This window comes from Silurus aristotelis (genome assembly GCF_946808225.1).
Source record: "Silurus aristotelis genome assembly, chromosome: 4".
In the NCBI taxonomy this organism is placed as follows: domain Eukaryota; kingdom Metazoa; phylum Chordata; class Actinopteri; order Siluriformes; family Siluridae; genus Silurus; species Silurus aristotelis.
This window is the reverse complement of record NC_139577.1, coordinates 10,337,746-10,355,795: the sequence shown is the minus strand read 5'-3', so window position 1 is coordinate 10,355,795 and position 18,050 is coordinate 10,337,746. Positions and strand designations below refer to the sequence as shown.

At 41.3% G+C, this 18,050-nt stretch overlaps 1 protein-coding gene across 3 annotated transcripts in view; it reads left to right on the top strand.

The window, feature by feature from the left end:
* meis1b (Meis homeobox 1 b) overlaps positions 1–18,050 on the top strand; it is a 52,693-nt gene that overhangs the window by 11,813 nt on the left and 22,830 nt on the right. For all 3 annotated transcript variants that reach the window (XM_083540051.1, XM_083540053.1, XM_083540052.1), the window contains 2 exons: positions 359–470; positions 12,643–12,788. In XM_083540051.1, coding sequence (XP_083396177.1) covers positions 359–470; positions 12,643–12,788 — 258 coding nt within the window. The remainder of the gene's footprint in view (positions 1–358; positions 471–12,642; positions 12,789–18,050) is intronic.

Here is an 18,050-nt window from a genome sequence, read left to right as displayed (position 1 = left end):
TAGCCACATTACATCTACAAAACTATGGATTGGTAGCATCTGACTATAATTTGTCAGGTTCATTGCATCTGCTTGGTCAATCAAAATAGGTTGATATTCCCTTTAAAATAGGTTTCACCTTTTGCTGTTTTCTGAACTGAGCATGAGCTATTAGGTATGATAGCGTGTGAGCATCAGAGTGAAGAGTGCAACACATGGGAAGTATTTACAAGCTTAAAAAACAGCTATAAGTATATAGAATATCTGATAGCATTGGATGTTTTTCGTGATGTGGGAGTATACCAAGCTCTTATCTTGCAAGTTTTCCCTGTGGTCTGATGCCTGACTGTGTGTTCTTTCTGTCTTCGTCTCCGTGTAGACCTCATGGAACAGAGACCATGATGACACAGCTTCAACACGCTCCGGAGGTACGCCAGGACCCTCCAGTGGTGGACACACATCACACAGTGGTGACAACAGCAGTGAACAAGGTAGGTTTTTATGAGTGTATGTACATATACGGTGCATTCTGAAAGTGTTATATATTTTTATGTCTGTTCTAAAGGCATTTTTCTGGCAATAGACCAGAACATGAGCTTGGTTGTGAAATGTGTCTATGCGCTAATGAGGCCTTTTTGGGTGGACACGGCATTTGTGAAGCTGCTGGCGTTGATAGTCCAGGGAAAGAATATCTCAATTTTATTTACCGTATTATTTTATCCAGTGGTCAGAGATCAGAATGTCCCTTTCTGAGCATCTCCAATATACAAAATCCTCTAAAAAAGTCTCATGGTGACACACCAGTGGAAAACTAAAGCGGAACATTAAGTTTCCCCACTGTGAATCTATGTAGTACATCTAAGTCTGTAATAGGCACTGAGCACCCTATTGTCCTGAGAGGGGGATCAGAGTGAGGAGCAGACAAGCTGGTTTCAAACAAACTGTAGGCAAAAAGCAACTTCATTTATTATTGAAGACAACATCAGGATGGCAATCCCAGGGCCTAGGAATGCAGTGAGCAGAAAAGAGCCATGTTACATTTCAGATGCCTAGGAGCAGTGATTCCTTTATCCTTTGCTTTTCCTTTTATTTTTTTTCCTTCGACTCTTGGATAAAGAATAGTGATAAGCCAAGGCGGTCAGATGGCTAATGACTAATAGTCCAGACGTGCTCCCTTACACTGATTGGACTGCTTAATGAGCACATATTGTGAGGGTTTGGATCTACCACTTGCTGCTGACCTTTGCTCTTTATTGACCAAACTGACACTTTATTTTTCACATACGTCCAATTATAAGCTGGCTTTTAATGTCGTCCACCCCTCCACCTCTATCTAGCTTAAATTTGTGGCCATGCGCTTGCTGTTATCTTTCTAATGTTGAAAAGCATGCCCATATTTCAACTACAGTTCCATGTTGGATGTGTGATTTGTTTCATATGCTGCATAAATGAAGGAGACTAGCCACCGCCAATGTATCTTAAGGCATTATATGTGATGTGGGAGGGCATTATGCTAATGTAGTTAATGCGGGTGTTTAAACTAGTAGTATTAACTATTTTAGCATGCTTTGCAAAGAGTCGCTTTATAATCCCAATAAGTGCATTATTATCCTTTTGGCTGAGACACTCATGACCACTTTCCCTTGTCCCAAGTGGCTTCCTCCCCCTCACTCACTCTCTCTCATAGATTGTTTTCTTACTGACCTTTTCCATCTTTCCATGCTCTACCACTTCCTTTCACTGCACACATGTTGACAAGTTCCTCTCCTTTTATCTGCTGCCTGGCAGCTAATAAATATCGATTTGAAAGCCAATACACAAGCTTTTCTCTTAGGTACATATTTTAGCCTATTCAGAAGTATGCAAAAATATAATAATAAAAAAAAATTCTCTAGTGGGGGTCTCATCTGCGTAAAGGGGTCAAGCTGAGAGCCAGTCTAGCCTTTCTTTATTTAGCAGGTCTATTAGTGAGGTTGGCTCAGAGTAGCACATACATGCCTGTCTTTGTTTGACTGCTGCCCTCTCAGAGGACTTGTTGTGGCATTGTATTTAAAATCACACTCATTTTAATGAATGTGTTTAGTTTAAGAGGGCGAAAGAAAAAAAGTCATTATTATGAGCCTCTTTTAGTTTCTTACCATGGAGCAGCAAGGGTTCTAGGCAAGTGCAGATTAAAAAGAACACCCCTGGCCCACACAGAGGAGAATTTTAACTCTACCACAAATGGACCGGGCATTTGTGAGGACACAGAAAGCATGAGTGTTTTGAGAAGCTTAGGGTTTCATTCATGTCTACAAAGAGTCCACAGCTAATGTGATGACTAGTTTGATACGTATCAGCAATTACCAGGACCCATTTGCAGAAGAGCCCCCCCATCCTTCAACAAGTGTGCCAAGTCAAATAGTACCTTGAAGGCTCTTGTTATTGTCTGCATTAATTTGCATGCATAAGGGCTAAGGATAGAAAAAGACTTGCATAGTCTGCTTTCAAAACACCACCAAGTTCATAAACACACACCAAACATACACTACCAGGATTATTTGACAAATGCAGCTATTTGGTGTTGTACAAACAAATAAACATGCTGTCCAGTTATCTAGGGTGCTGCAAAAAATTCCAAAAATAAAAATATCTTTAAAAATCTCTATTCCAAAAAGGATTCCATTCCATTTACTCCTGATAAAGGTGAAGAAAATAAACGTCCTGATCATTATTTTGTTGCATTGATCTGAATTAGAGTGCTGTTCTTAACATCACATTGACTCATTTTGCCACAGGCCTTTATGAAGGTCAGCTTGAGCAGGAGTCCCCATTGGCTCGCCGGCCCCCAGTTACCGCCTCTGTGCAGGGACTGGTCAGATTTCAGAGCAGGTCAGCATACAGTGCCTGAGATTTCATGTCAGTCAGTAGTTGTGTGCTTTTGGTCTTGCCCACACAGCCTTTGCTGCTCACACTCGTCAAACTCAATCATTAATTGAAACAATTGTCTAACAGACCGGAAGAGCTTGCTTCCTTCTTTGTCTCTTGCTCTTTCCCTCTGCTCTCTGAAGCAGCATGTTCAAGCTTTTTTTAAAATACAGATTATGTAACACTACTAATGTGTAACATCGGAATGCAAACACAAGTTTGGGGTTTAAAGGCTATAAAGACCATTAAGTATGTCTTTTTCTCTTTCTCTCCTCCCACTGTCTTTTTCACTTCAACTGTGTGCATGTATGTTACAAAAATGCCCCAGAAGCTTGCTATTGTCAGTGAGATGCTCATGGTTGAGCAGGTATATATGCATGGTGCTGGGAGTCATGGCTGAATGTCATTTGGATAAATCCGAGAACAAATAGTGAACTGATCAAAAGTAGTTTGACTTTAACTCTAAGGGGATCTTAATGCAGGCAGGCAGGCAGGCAGGCACTAGGTGGACAGAATAGTTATATTTCAAACACACATATGCACAGAATAGCAGAACAGAAAAACAGGCAGAGAAAGTACAGAGAAGAGTGTGTGGAGGCAGTGATGGTGAAGCCTTTATTGTTTGGGAATAAATGCATAAACAAGAATGACATAAACAGGAAGATGAAAGAGCAGTGTGTATGTTTCTCTCAGCATGTAGAGGAGAGCACATTCTCCTCTAGGCTACTAGTCTTCTGATGATTTTATGAATCTTCCTTGCAAAAGTGCTAAATGTAACTTCAATAGCTCAGTGATGGATGATGCAAGGTGATATCAGGCACCAACAGCGAAGTCACTGTTTATTTTGTGTTTTTCATAGCGATGCCTTTAACCAGGACTCCTTCAGCATGCTTGTTTGATTACCTGGAGAAGAAATGCCACAACCTCATACCTGTGTGTTAAACCATCAACCCTGGCAAATTGCAGTATCAATGCATAAACTGTTGAGCTCTGCCAAGAGTTATTGCTGTTGATGGCTTTATGGTAATGTCATTGATAAGGCCAGGAGCAGCATCAAAGTTCTCATGCTAGAAAAAGGGGAAACAGTGTGGGTTCCCACAGTGCTGCACTGTAGGACTTTGGGATTAGGTCTAGGTTCTCTGTTGTGTGGGAACAAATAAAAAAAAAGAGAAAGGGAAAAGTGCAAAGAAGACAAGCAAACAAACCCTTCCCTTTTTTACTCACTATATATTAAATCTCTCTTATGCTTTTTTGTTCTCTATTTAACTGCCAATTACAGGGTTGCTTAAGCACCTTGTCTCACAGTAGATAATGATCATAAAGCTGCAGTGATACGGTGTCAGTGTGGTGTTTGCTCTGGGATTTAGTGGCCACTGGGACACTTCCTTCTGCTCTGTTTGGCCTGAGTTTGACATGTGAACCCTAGCCATGGAGCTTAGAGAGCTCCATTTATTCTCCATTCTCTAAATTTGCTTCTCACTGGCCACATATTTTCAGTAATTTTGTATGCTGCATCTCTGTTTGAGATGCTTTACCCCACTTTAATGTCTTAACTAAAGTTAGTTAAGTTTTAACTAAAAACAAAATTCTGCATTGAAGAAATGTGCTATCATATATTCAGCTGAAGAAGAGCAAATGCTGTATATAGTCTATATGCTGTAACTTTGGTGGGATAATGCCAATACTTGCTCATCAATCTCAGGGTTTAGAAGTATTTTTTAAGTGATTTTTTATTGGTCTAAGACCTATTTGCTGTTGACTGTAAAATAATGTGCAGGCAGTGGGCACACAATTGGCCATTAGTGGTCATTTGGGCCACAGAAAAAGTTATATTTCTAGCCATTTCTATGAGTACACTTTCAGTACAGTTGATGTGGTGCCCAAATAAGTACCAACATTTTTGTATCGAGGTTTTTTTTAATGACCTGGACCTCAGTAGTCACTGCCTAGATCTACAGAATCAACACGGGTAACACCCAAGAGATAACGTATCAGTGTTACAATGGTGGAGTGACTGAAAAGAAAGGGATGAAAAGGTAGCAGGTTGACAGAGGAGCTACAGTCAACAAACAAGCATTAGCACTTCTTTAGAAAGGCATTTTTATTTGACTGTGTGGTATATAGTTTATTTTAAGTCTTTGATAAAGAGATTAGCAAAGACCTTGCCTGCCAAAGAGGGATGCCTTTCCGCTAATCTGTTCCTTTTAAATACATTGCATTTACACCAAACTGCATGCAGGACGAACAGGTGTGAAATTATTTCCAAACAAAACAAGATTCAAATGTAATAGTCTCTCGGAAAATCTATCTCTCTATCCATCTCTATCTTTTTCTTTTCCCTTTTTTTCTGACTAAGTTCTCTCTCTCTCTCTCTCTCTCTCTCTCTCTCTCTCTCTCTCTCTCTCTCCCTCTCTCTCTCTCTCTCTCTCTCTCTCTCTCTCTTTAAGGCAGAGGTCATCTGGCTTTTTATCTTAGCAGTATCACAGTGGTTGAAATCCAGCTGAAAGCCACAAACAGCATTGTGCTAATTTTAGCTTCCAAAGAGGATGAGGATGAATGGCCTGCTGCTAGTTTGCCATATGCTGCCCTGTCGATAATGCTGCATGAGGAATATTTTCCTTCCTAGATAGTGGCTTAAGCGTGAGTTGTGTGTAAGGTCCTGGGCCTTTTTAAAAATGACGACCAGTCTTTATTTTCTCTAGTGTGAGTCCGATTCTACCTTTTTTTTTATTGTTTGGTATTCCCTTTTCCATTTAACCCTAATGCAGAAATCCCATGAACAGACAATTTTAAAGTATCAAACCCCATTTTAAAGTTTTGAAACTTACATACATTCCACTGGAAGCCATGTGTGATAATATATTTATTTGCTGTGTGTTGTTTGGGGTGCAATGGCAGAAGATAGAGGCCTGAGCAAATGAAAAGCTGAAGACTGGCAGAATAGGGTCTTCTTTGAGGGGAAGGGCTGCATTAACAATTGGTCAAAAGCTTGACCTGGGGCTGACCCTTCCATAATAATTGCCCCCTCTAGAGCTGAGGGCCAGCTTTTTGACATGGATACCTGTTGAAATATTTAGTTGGAAGAGAGGAAAAAAGGGCTCTTCAAGGCTCTTGCTAAAGAGTTAAGGAGTGAATGAAAACTAACAAACAAACAAAAAATAGTGTGTGGTCATGGGTGTGTGATCTGAGGGGTGTGTTTACTTTAATGTTTGTAAAAGAGAGAGTCGGAGCTTTTAGTTGGTGGTGTTTACAAAACACACTTTGAGTAGTCATTTGATCTCTGGCTGGTTCTTGGAGTCTGAATGAGTGAAAGAAAGGGACAGATTCCAAGTCGATAACCTAAATGTAAAGGTTGTGACCAATAAAGGCACAGTAGCCCCTAGAGCTCCCTTTGCTCTTTGTGCCAAGTGTGTGTGTGTGTGTGTGTGTGTGTGTGTGTGTGTGTGTGTGTGTGTGTGTGTGTGTGTGTGTGTGTGTGTGTGTGTGCTGCACATGGGATGTGTGAGGAGGTGTGTGCTGGAATGGTATCGCAAGTGTCCAGCAGTCCTGTGCTGCTGTAATCAGGAAGTAGACGCTCGGGCAGGCTTTTTCTTTTCCAGCACTGAGCTTTATCTCCTTACCTCACCCCCAGCTGATAGGACTACAATTCCCCCACATCCCATCTATACCACTTCCTGTAACCTCAGAAAGCATGCTGTGACCCTATGTGTGGAATTGGGGGCTTTTACTGTTTATATGGGTTTTACAGGTTTAAGAAACAGGCTCTTTGACATGCAATTTAGCAAGGCTGAGGTTACATTTGCCAGTGTTTATGTTTTAAAAAATCTTTTAATGTTATCCAATTTTTTTTCTGTCCTTGTTAACACTTCTACACCCCAAAACACTACCACCCCCAAGGTTATTCTTGCTCCTTGTTTATAAAGAGCAGCTAATCATTTTGTCTTCCACTAGCCCCACCATGTTAACTCCATTGGATAATTTCTGGGAGAGCCGAGGGGCTATTATTGACAGTAAAATATTCCTTAATTATCAACTGTACTCCGTAAAAAGAGGAAAATCCATCCCTAAGAAAACATTCATTTTGAGTACATTATTTAGATAGCCACCACGTGGAAAATTATCTGCAAGAAGGCAATAATAAAGGCTTCTTAACTCCACCACAGGGCAATCAGTCCTGTTTAGTGACTTGGTGTACCCATGGTGCACAAGTGATTTCAGTCAAAAAGCCTTGTCTGGTTCTGATATTGTCGAATTACAGGACTGCACTCAAATGAAATGCAAAAGTTAACTGTTTGGTCTTATCATTCACTGAACATAGCTTTCTTCTATTTATTGTAGCATGTGTGTATTTCTCAACATGCAACACCTGATAATGCAGTTCAGGATTTGCTTTTAGGAGTTTAGCTTGATTCGGGCCAGATTGTTCTAGTATTGTTTTGCAAGTAAGCAGTTAAAGGCTCTTTTTGTTGTGAGGCATGTTTTTTTAAACACTCTGTTCCTGGTCAGTTGGCCTGGATTGTTATCGAGCAAAGCTGGTCTGAAGAAGGTGTCAAAAGCTGTCTTATACAGAATGTGAGAAAAAAAAAGAATGTATAAGGTGTGTGTGTGTGTGTGTATGAGAGTCTCAGTGGAATTGAAGGACTCTGAATGTGTTCCCATTTGAACCTCAGTGCCCTGCCTTTTCTCCTGTCTTCTTAGCTTCAGATAAAAAAAAAAAAAACATTTCAAAGGAGGAAAAATCAATAGTTGCACAGTAAAAGTGCTCAACATGAAAGGGTAAACTCGCTGGCCTGCACTGCTATTCGACAGTTTCTTCCACCTCAACACAAGGACTGGAGGAGAAAAGAAAGAGTGAGAAGATGGTCAACAGAAGCAGGAAGAGAAAGGGTGAGAAAGGTATAAAGTGAAAGAAACAGTAAGAGGGTGGCTTAGTGAGTTAATGCTATGTTTTCTGCCCTTGGGCCCTGGTGCGTTTTTCCAATGTGTCAAGGGCTTCGGTGGAAGTGACCCTTACACAGATGCAGTTCGAAAAAGAGCCGTAACATTTGCAATGACATTTTTGCCATTACCTATGGGTATGTCAAGCGCCTGATCCCCAAGACCTGGGAAAATGCATGAAGGGCTCACAGCAAGGCCTTGGCATGGGCACCAGCGTGTAATGAGAGATGGAACAATGCTAAATATGGAATACATTGAACACACATTACAGCCTGGGTTCCAGCACAGTAAAGGTGGGCAAAGAGACACGAGCGATGATAAAAGGGTTAGTAATTACATTTGTTTTCATGTATCGAATTATGGTTTTACCAAGCCTGCGTCTGTCAGCATTATTCAAGGCTCTTCAGTTCTTTCAACTGTCATCATTTACCTTGTTATTCGAAACAAAATCACCTTTAATTGTGGATTCTAATCATGAAACCCTGCAGATTAGTGTTTACACTGCCATTCAGCTCTTGTAATTATAAAAGGGAAAAAAAGATGTATGTTTACCCATTTTCAACAACTGTATGTATTGCACCCACATGCAAATATACACACACCCAGACATGGCAATATGACGCCATGACCTCTAACGTCTTTTTGATCAAACACAATGTTATAATCTCAGAATACATTTATAGTAATTCCTAATGTGAATTATTTAATGTAAATACATTGAAGCGTTAGCATTACTATTTATCATTCATCATTATTATATATATATTTTATCTACTTTTTATGCATTTGTGCATTATATTATGCATAGGTCTAAGAGAGTGTCCTAAACCTCTAATAAAGAGATTAAGAGATAAAAGGTAATTGTGGTATTTTAGCACGTATCATACTGTTTATCAAAATAATTGAAAAGCATTGCTTCTGAATTACAACAAAGTGCTAAATAATGTTAATAGTTTAGGAGCAGTATCAATCCTGAGTTGACTATTCACTTTTTGTTAAGAGAGAACAGTGAGAAGGATATAGGTAATATAGGAAGCTTGGTAAAGAGGAATAGAGAAATTGGTGGCTCGCTGCTGAAAGAAGAAGCATGCTGAGGCCCGAAGAATGCAGCAACCACTTTGAGACTCTGAGTTTCTCTTGTTAAGAAGTATGCACGAGGAATTCCTGCATGTTCTGAATATTTTTAGGCGGGAGGTGCTTGTGACCCATGCAAAGGCCCCAACAACCCTAACCGCCCTCCCCCTAAGCCACTACACCACCCGCCCCCAGCCCCCGATCATTGCCTAGCCCATTCTGACCATATGAATGGGCTGAATAAAATAAGTGCTGCTTTGTCTTCTCCAACACCACCCTACCCCTCTCTCTCTCTCTCTCTCTCTCTCTCTCTCTCTCTCTCTCTCTCTCTCTCTCTCTCTCTCTCTCTCTCTCTCTCTCTCTCTCTCTCTCTCTGGGTTTGTCTATGTGAGTTCAAGAGAAAGGCAGGTGTGTGTGAATGTGTCTGAAAGGATGTGGAAAGTGACCCATAGGCTTGGGTTTTGCAGTGCTGGGGAATCCTGAGTTAGATTGTTTATTTATTATTATTGATTTGTGTGTGTGTTTATACACGTCACTGTTGCTTTATGAGCCAAAGATGATCAGGAAATCACCCATTCGACTAAATGTAGGGTAGAGTAAAACAACATAAAAACTCAAAAACTGTCTCTGTGACATTTCTTTAAGAGACTGAAAGGGGCAAAGAGCTGTGCTTTGTACTTTGACACACTGACTTATAACCCTTGGCTTAAAAAGACCTTCAAATCTCTAGCATTCTTTTCCTCAATGAACACTCCGCAATGAAAAAAGTGTGCATGTGCAATGCATCTGTGTAAGCGGATGTCTTGTATGATGTTAATTCGCATGACAGTCGTGAGGCACCACGTTGCTAATTTGTAAATCATGAGAAAAATGTCTGACACCTTAGGGTTGTGTGCGAGCCAACAAAAGGAACAGGTAGTGCCAATTAAAGTGTCCTTTTGAGTAATCAGATCATAACAGATTACCCTAGATTCTGCTGATAAGGTCAGGAAATGCCTTGAGTGGGTAAGAGGGTAGCAGAGAGAGTGAGGCAGAGAGGGTGGTGGTGCTGGTGGTGGTGGTGCTGGGTGGTTATCAACACTGAGGGAGAGAAAGGGGTTGAGCGAGACAGGAAAAAGGTGAGCAAAAACAGGGAGTGAGCCATCCAGGGGAGCTGGCTGACAAAAGCTTGGAGAGGGGGAAGTGTTAACCTGATTTGTGTGGCAGGCAAGCAGGGAGAGCAATGTCAGTTGTGCGAGTGTGTATGTGTGTGTGAGAGCAGATTATAAAAATTCTCTCTCTGGTTTGCCGAGGGGCATCCTCCTCAGCCTCTGGCCTGCTCCAGTCACCGGCCTGCTCTCTAATTGCCACACAGACTCCAGCTCACATGGGCAGATGAGATGACATTTTCCCCCGTACTGTCAGAGGCAGGCCAGCCTGCACACCGCCCCCACACACCCCTCAACTAGCTGCTAAGATGCTGTCATAACCCATTAGCAGTTGGCCAAAGTTAGCCCATGGCATTTCCTCACAGCATCAGCAAAAAGGCGAATAAATCTGCCACTGGGGCCTGCTGCTGGTCTAATGAGGCTGTGAGCTTGTTTATGGACCGGCATCATTTTTATGATTATTTCCACCTTTTCGGACTTGCCACTCGCCTTTCTTTGGCCGGGGAGGAAGGAAGCTTCGGCTTAGTGTGGCCAATGATGACATTTTGTGAAAATGTGGCTTATAGCCACTGCCATATGGCTGGCTTCTGTTGATGTTGAAGAGAATGGATTCAAAATTAGCCTCAGACCTTGCCAAGGTGCATCAGAATCAAATTGCAGTAAAAATGGAAATGCCAATAAAATTGATGTCTTCGGCTACTTTTTTTCCCTACATTCTGCCTCGAAGGCACCAGCACTTGGAGGTCAGGGTTAAATAAAAATACTGGAGGGAAAGAGGTTAAACAATTCATAATACAGGGAATCGTAGGAGGAAGAGTGGCTCAAGAGAGTAGACTCAACAGAGGTACTTGAGAGATCACACAATCTGTTTCCCTCTCATGCCATCCCCTTCTCTCTCTCTCTCTCTCTCTCTCTACTCTTACTTTCTTTCCATCCCCATTTACTTTCCATCATCTATCCTGATATCTAGCCTTTGCTTCTGTTTTGCTTAGTCGCATGGGACAAGCTTAGGGTTTATTATTTTAAGCTTTGCTGAACATGAACTGGTCTTTACGCCGATTTGAGAGCATTTGCTTCCAATGAAAATCTGGTCTTAGATTACAAACCAGCGGTGCCGCTTCCCTTCACAGGCGGGAGCGAGGAAGTCTTATTTGCCTAAAAACAGTAGGAAGGACAAACTGCTGTTTAAGCCCAACTGTTTTTGGCATTAGTTAATGATGTAATCAAAGCTCACATTTTGTGTATGTGATGTGACTGCGTGTGTGTCTTTTAGTGTGTTTTTTTCTCTGTGGGGGTAGACTGGAAGCTCTGGTGTTTTAAGCGGGGGCAATGTGCCCTTGTGCAGAACCATTGTATCTACATAAGTCTTTACTTATAGTAGCCTTTTTCTGGACCTGCTCTTATGCAGCATGGACAGGCGAATTTATATGAAACGCAGAAAGCCGCCACACTCCTAATGGTGTATATAATTCAGATGCCCGCAAGGCATGCTTTCAGGAATTATTTTGCCTGAGGTAATGGGGAGCAAAGGCCATTTTATGCCCTTCATTATTTTCCTGAAGCTGGAAAAAAAATCTCCAGCCAGATTACCACAGACATTTTCATTAATTATCAATGAGCAAGCCTCATGCAAGTACTTAAAGGTGCTGGTAGGGAAAGAGTTAAGCCACAACATCTCCAGGGATATTTGAACAGCATGTTGGGAGCACTTCTCGAGTAATTAATAAATAACTATCTAACTCTGTGCTCACTTTAGTCGGCCCTGTCGAGGACAGTGCACAATAGAGAGCTCAGCTGTTGAAATTCACAGCTCTCTTAAGTAGTTTACCTCTCTAATGATTCTTTTATGATTTGTTATTTAAATCATTTTTAATCAGCTGCTTTTCCTTTTGAGTAATAATAATTATAAAATGCACATATAGATGTGGGCTTCTCAAAGATTTTGAAATCACACCATAATTGGGTTTGTGAATAGACCTAAAGAATAGAACTCACACAAGCTCCATATTCATCAAATACAAAGTATCACCATGCTCTAGCCCTCTCATGGGTTTCCACCTGGGTCTGGCTGCGGTGTAACTTTGCTTAATGGAGCCTTATCAAGAACCCACAGGTTACTGTTGGCACTCATGGGGCTTTGTTATGAAAATTGGGTTCTTTGAAAAGCCACTGTATGTGCAGGAGATTCATATTTCCATGCCCTTCTTTTGTGCTGCATTGTAACTTCTCCACCTAAGGTAAAAAGAAAGCTCTGGGTAAATATTTCCCCCAGTTCCACTGATAAAGACTAAATCTCTTTGTCAATGCAGATCCCTCTCAGACTCTGATGGCAGTAAACAAATGCGACACTACAAGTCCTTGGAGTGACTGCGTTTGCTCTCGCTTACTCACTGCTCACTGTTTGTGCTTGAAGCTTTTCTTTTGTGATTGAAAGAGGTTTTTTTCTAAAAGTATTCAAACTCAACGAATTTTGGCCTACTAGTAAGAATTCTTGCCCTATTTTGTTAAGTGGAAAGTCATCACCATGTTTATGAATGTAATGTGATGTAAACAGGTTGTGATTATAACACTCATATCTGCGTGTTTGTTTTCACAGGTGATGGACTGGACAACAGTGTGGCCTCCCCCAGTACGGGTGATGACGATGACCCCGACAAGGAGAAGAAGAGGAATAAAAAGCGTGGCATTTTCCCCAAAGTAGCAACGAACATCATGCGAGCATGGCTCTTCCAGCACTTGACAGTAAGTAGAAATGAGTGATCTGTCTCTATTTCTTCCTTCAGCTTTCTCTGTCTGCTAAAACCTTCAAAACCAAATGAATCCAAAACCATTAAAATGCATCATGTTTGTTTATGCTTTAAGGTTAAGCAGAAAAACAGCCTTAAGCTAGAGATTGAATAGATAAGCATTATTAAGAGAATAGTCGGTTTCTCTCCCCAATTTGCTCTTATTGCTGGAGCATGAGGGAGTTTATAAAATGAATTGCTGCACATGATAGATATGCATGGAGCATGGAGGTGGCTATGACAGTTTAGTATGAAGCTATTGGCAACGAGTGCATGTGTGTGTGCTTGTGTGTGTGTGTGTGTGTGTGTGTGTGTGTGTGTGTGTGTGTGTGTGTGTGTGTGTGTAAGAGCAAGAGAGAGAGAGAGAGAGAGAGAGAGAGAGAGAGAGATCGAGAGAGAGAGAGAGAGAGAGAGAGAGAGAGAGAGAGAGAGACACCGCGGTTAGCTGTCTGCGGGCATCTCCACCTGCAATAGAGGTGTTAGGGAAGCACACTGTGTTGATGTGGTCGGCACTTCCTCTCACTGTTGATGAACTTTAGTTCCTCTGTTTTGTTCACCACAAACTAATCTGAGCATGGCAAAGACGTCTTCATACATCTTATCTTCTCACATTATCACCACTGACTAAGCACACTGTTAAATCACACAAGGCGCTCGCAGGCCTGGCGGCGACTTTTGCGTAACCCCAGGTCTCACTTAAACAGTAAAAGTGGGTTCCTTTATGAATATAAATGCTAAACAGATGACTTTATGATTTGTAGAGTGCACACCTATTATGGCCACCAGTCATTGTTTCAAGGTGTTGAAAGGCAATGTGTTTCCAACCACAGCAGAGTCAAAGAGAACCCATTTGATCATTTTCAAAGCCTGCCCATGTGGTCACCCTCACTGCTCACATCTGTGCCACAGAAAACTACCTCAGGGGCCCCTGAAACCTTCATCTGCCCCTGGCCCCCCTTTACCCTGACACACACACATTAAAACATATAGAGTCACTGCTGCTAACCATCACCTTTAGGGGCCCCATGAGATAGGTGTGTGAAAAGAAAGCCATTTGCTAGTTCACACACATTGCACTCACTTGCACTAGAGCTAGGAGTGATTGGTGAGAGCACACTGTCTGCTTTGACCTGGTTTACTGGCCGTGAGGAAAGTGCTGGATTATTGCTTTGTGTGTGTGTGTGTGTGTGTGTGTGTGTGTGTGTGTGTGTGTGTGTGTGTGTGTGTGTGTGTGTGTGTGTGTTGTGAGTGTGTGAGCACACTCTTTGGCGGACAGACAGTGCAGCTAAATGTGGAGCCACTGGCAGGGATGCTGAGTTTCTGCCAACAGCAGCCCCCTCAACCACAGGAGGCCTCCAGAGCACCCAGAACTTAAATATTGAGAGAGGAAAAAAAAGAAAGAGAAAGAATGGGACAGTGGAGAAAATGAAAGAGAACACAATAAGTTGGAATATCATGCTTGCCAAAATGGTGACTATGCAGAGAGAGCTAGGAGTGGTGTTGGGACATGCAGGAAGAAGAACCAACAGTATTTTGCTGCACCCTCTACACAGCACAACATGGACCACACAGTGCCGAAAGAAGAAAACTTAGAATTTCTGAAGCAAACTAGATGTGTACACAAGTTGACTGACCTGGACAGGAGACATGAACAGTTTCACAATGAGAAAAGGAGAAAAAATACACAAAATATATGGGAGGAGTTCTAGCAACGCATCCACTCTTTGACCAGTTTAGTGTGCAAATGGGTCTTTTTCTTAAAGATAGTGCCCAGTGGCAATAAACCAGCCTTAAAAACAGTGCAGCCTTATGAAAACCCTAACTTTCTGTGTTAGTCTCAGGCTGTTGTATTGTAAGGCGAGACACTGGCACTCTAGATACCCGCAAGTCAAGGGAAATGAGGAGGCATCTATGCTACATGAGCCAGTGAAGCCATTGTACAGAAGCGGAAATGTGAGGTGGGTGGTTAGGCGAGATTACTATGCCAGGCTGTGGAGTCAGGGAAAGGAGGAGGTGAATGAGAATGTGCATAAATAATGGGGAAGGATAGAGGCAGCAGACAAAATGGTTTGCATATGTTCTTGTTAAGTATTTTCTTGAGTTCAAAAATTATCCTTCTAATAACTAATAAGTATTTATTAATAGCCACTTTTGAGTGTTTTACTTTGCTGTAAATAAACAGTGTAAAAACATTGCAGTAAACCTTTCATCTCAAAAAGAAGGAGAAATCCAAACTCCTTTGCTGTTGCAGTTGTTCTTTCTCCAAAGATTGTTTGTTCTGTTTATCAATTGTTCCAGACATCCTGGGGAGAAAGACGCTACATCCTGCCTTCCTTTTTCTGTAACTCTTTCGTTCCCACCTCCTCGAAACGTGTTACTATACTGTTTAACTCCTTTTGGTGTATATTCTTCTTTAACTGCCCAAAAATGTCCAGCAAATCGAAGCCTCAGGCTCGGCATGCATGTGGTTTTGCACTTAGCTCTCCAATGAAAAGGCAATTTGCTAAATTATGTGATAGAGTAATTAGATAAAATTCAGGCTTCAAATGGTTGCAACTCAGCCGCAGCAAAGCCCTGGCATGGAACAGCACTGTTCAGCCGGTGCTTGTAACTTAGTGCTTAGTACTCTTATTTGTATACAGAGCTGTAGAGCATGGTGCTCTATCACAGCTCGTAAAAATCCAAACCACAGCATGATGTCCTACGTCCAGTTCTTTTTATCACTTGTTCATGTTAGAAAAAACTGCAAATTCAGTGAGGCCCTAAATTATCGCTGGAATGTGCACAAATGCTAGTGACATTTATTTTAAATCTGGGCTAAATCATGCTGTCACCACTGTCAACAATACTGCATTTTTGTCTGTACCAAGACCAGGTGTGAAAAGTGCAATAAGTTGTTTTTCTAAGCTCAAGGCTAAAACAGCAGGGGGTGATAGGTGCTATGCCCTCTACAGGAAATTTGAGGGTGAATTTGTTCCCCCACAGTTTGAGTTTTGAAATGTTGGTGCATAGCAGTAAGATTTTGTGTCTTGCCCTTGTGATGATGTCCTACATTCACTCTGCAGAAATACAGATGTTCAGCATATGACCTGCAAATCCAATAATGCACTGGAAGGCACAGTGAAGTTTTTTTTTAAACTTCTCCATTTAGCCTAGAACAACACTGGAGTTGTTGAGGCATTTTTATTTTTTACAGGATAGTAAACTTCAAAAAGAGCATTCAATTTGAATTTCTTCTGCACAATCATGATTACATTAATCAAATCATATTGAATAAAGAATGAATGGTGAAAAAAAACTTGAAAGTGTTATGTTTTTTATTTACCTACTGAGTAGAAAGTAGCGATTGATCCGTTGTGTTTTTTCAGGCTTTTCTGTCAGCTTCAACACTGTTACCAAACTGTATCCATAAAACTAATAATGCCTGGATATGTTATGACAGTAGAGATGAGCATTATCACGAGAATGGGAAATTAATCATATCAGAAAGAAAACTTTAAATGTATATATAAAAAAAATCACAGTTTAGGTGCTTTTTTAAGTTATGTTACAAAGTAGATATGCCCAAATGACAGACTTACTCATGACTGATAGGATCTGTGATTCATACTGTATTCATACTGTGATTCATATTGAATGCTTGGAGGTGAGAATCTACTTTATGCCTCTATTTGTTTTTACTCAGGACTATTAAAGACCCCAAAAAATTTTGGGACTTGCCTTGCTAGGAAGAGAATAAGCTCTCCGAGTTTGTCCATGTGAGCTGTGTACTTGGGGATTATTTCCAGTGGCCAAAAACAAAACACCAAAAACAAAACTAAAAAGTATCCTGGCCATTAAAGATCAGGGTTCAACCAGACCTGTGATGCCATTAGTCATCAATTGTTTATTGCTGAAGCATTAGGATGTCAGCATGCTGGTCACCCAAGGCAACCCTAGGCATGCTGTGTGGCCTCTTACCTGGCAGGAGGCCTTGCTAGAAGCCCTCACTATTTCTGCAATGGACAACCTCTTGGAGACTTGAAAAAAATGTAAATGTAAAAATCCATAACAACTGCAAAAATCTATGACTGAGAATTTTTATAGTTAGATTTATTATGCATGCATTTGCACAATCAGCATTCATTCAGATTAATATTTGAAAAATTCTGTTAAATGTTATGTGGCTTTGACAAAAATATAAGACAAAAATGATTTTTTAAATCTGTTTCTTTATTAAATACTGTAGACGACATTAGCTGGGGATGTTACAACATTTATTTTGTGTTGATATTGTGGTTTTGTGGTCTGTGTTACCTCACAGACAAATGACTTTTAACAGAATAGTATAAGAACTTCCTTAAAATTATTGGGGTATATGTTTTGTAATGGGTTTGAGGTGATACCAGGTTGCTTTTGTCAGATTTGGCAACCCTGTTACTGAAGAAAGGCAACCACAAGTGGTCTAATACCAAGTCTGAACAGGTCTGAACAGGTCTGAACTTCTGAACGATTTTTTATCTCGAGCTCCACTGCACTTCTGCCCTAAATTCCTTTATAGCTTGTGTGTAACTGTTTTTCTTTTGCAGTCAACTAAGCATCTGTCCTCAGCTGCTTTCAACACTTCTTTTTCTTCACCCTTTTTTTCATTGATAATAAAAATGCTATATGCGTGTGTAAAGCATGACTTGAGGCTTGTTACTCTAGGTTAATGGCAAAAAGAAGCTGCCAAGTCAATCAGGACAAGGACTATCTATTGAGCAATGGTGCACCCCCACCCGTCACCCACCTCCCACACCTTGTAATGAAAACATCATCAATTACTCCAGTGACAGGCTCCTGGGATGTGGGGCAGGCAGCTCTTTGGACCTTGTCTTTGTGGGATGGACACTCTAGCCACCCCCCATGTCCCCCGGAGAGAGAGAGAGCGAGAAACCACATGTATCCATCATTTGCAAGCCTTCCAGGCTGACAAGGTAAAGACACTGGTGTGTCTTTTGAAGAATGGGTTGAATTGGCAGACCCCACATGGGTCGCCAGTGGCCGATGGACGCCTCCCTGTCACTGTTGATGGTGGCTTTTCTCTGACCATCTGTGTCATGATTGATGAGTGGGACACTGGCAGGACTTTCTCTTCTGTAACTGCAGTGTCCCAAACATTGGCTTTGCCAAAACATTATACATCATTATGCTGTTAATGAGAAACTGTCTAACAGTGACCTCTTCCTTTATCTATTAC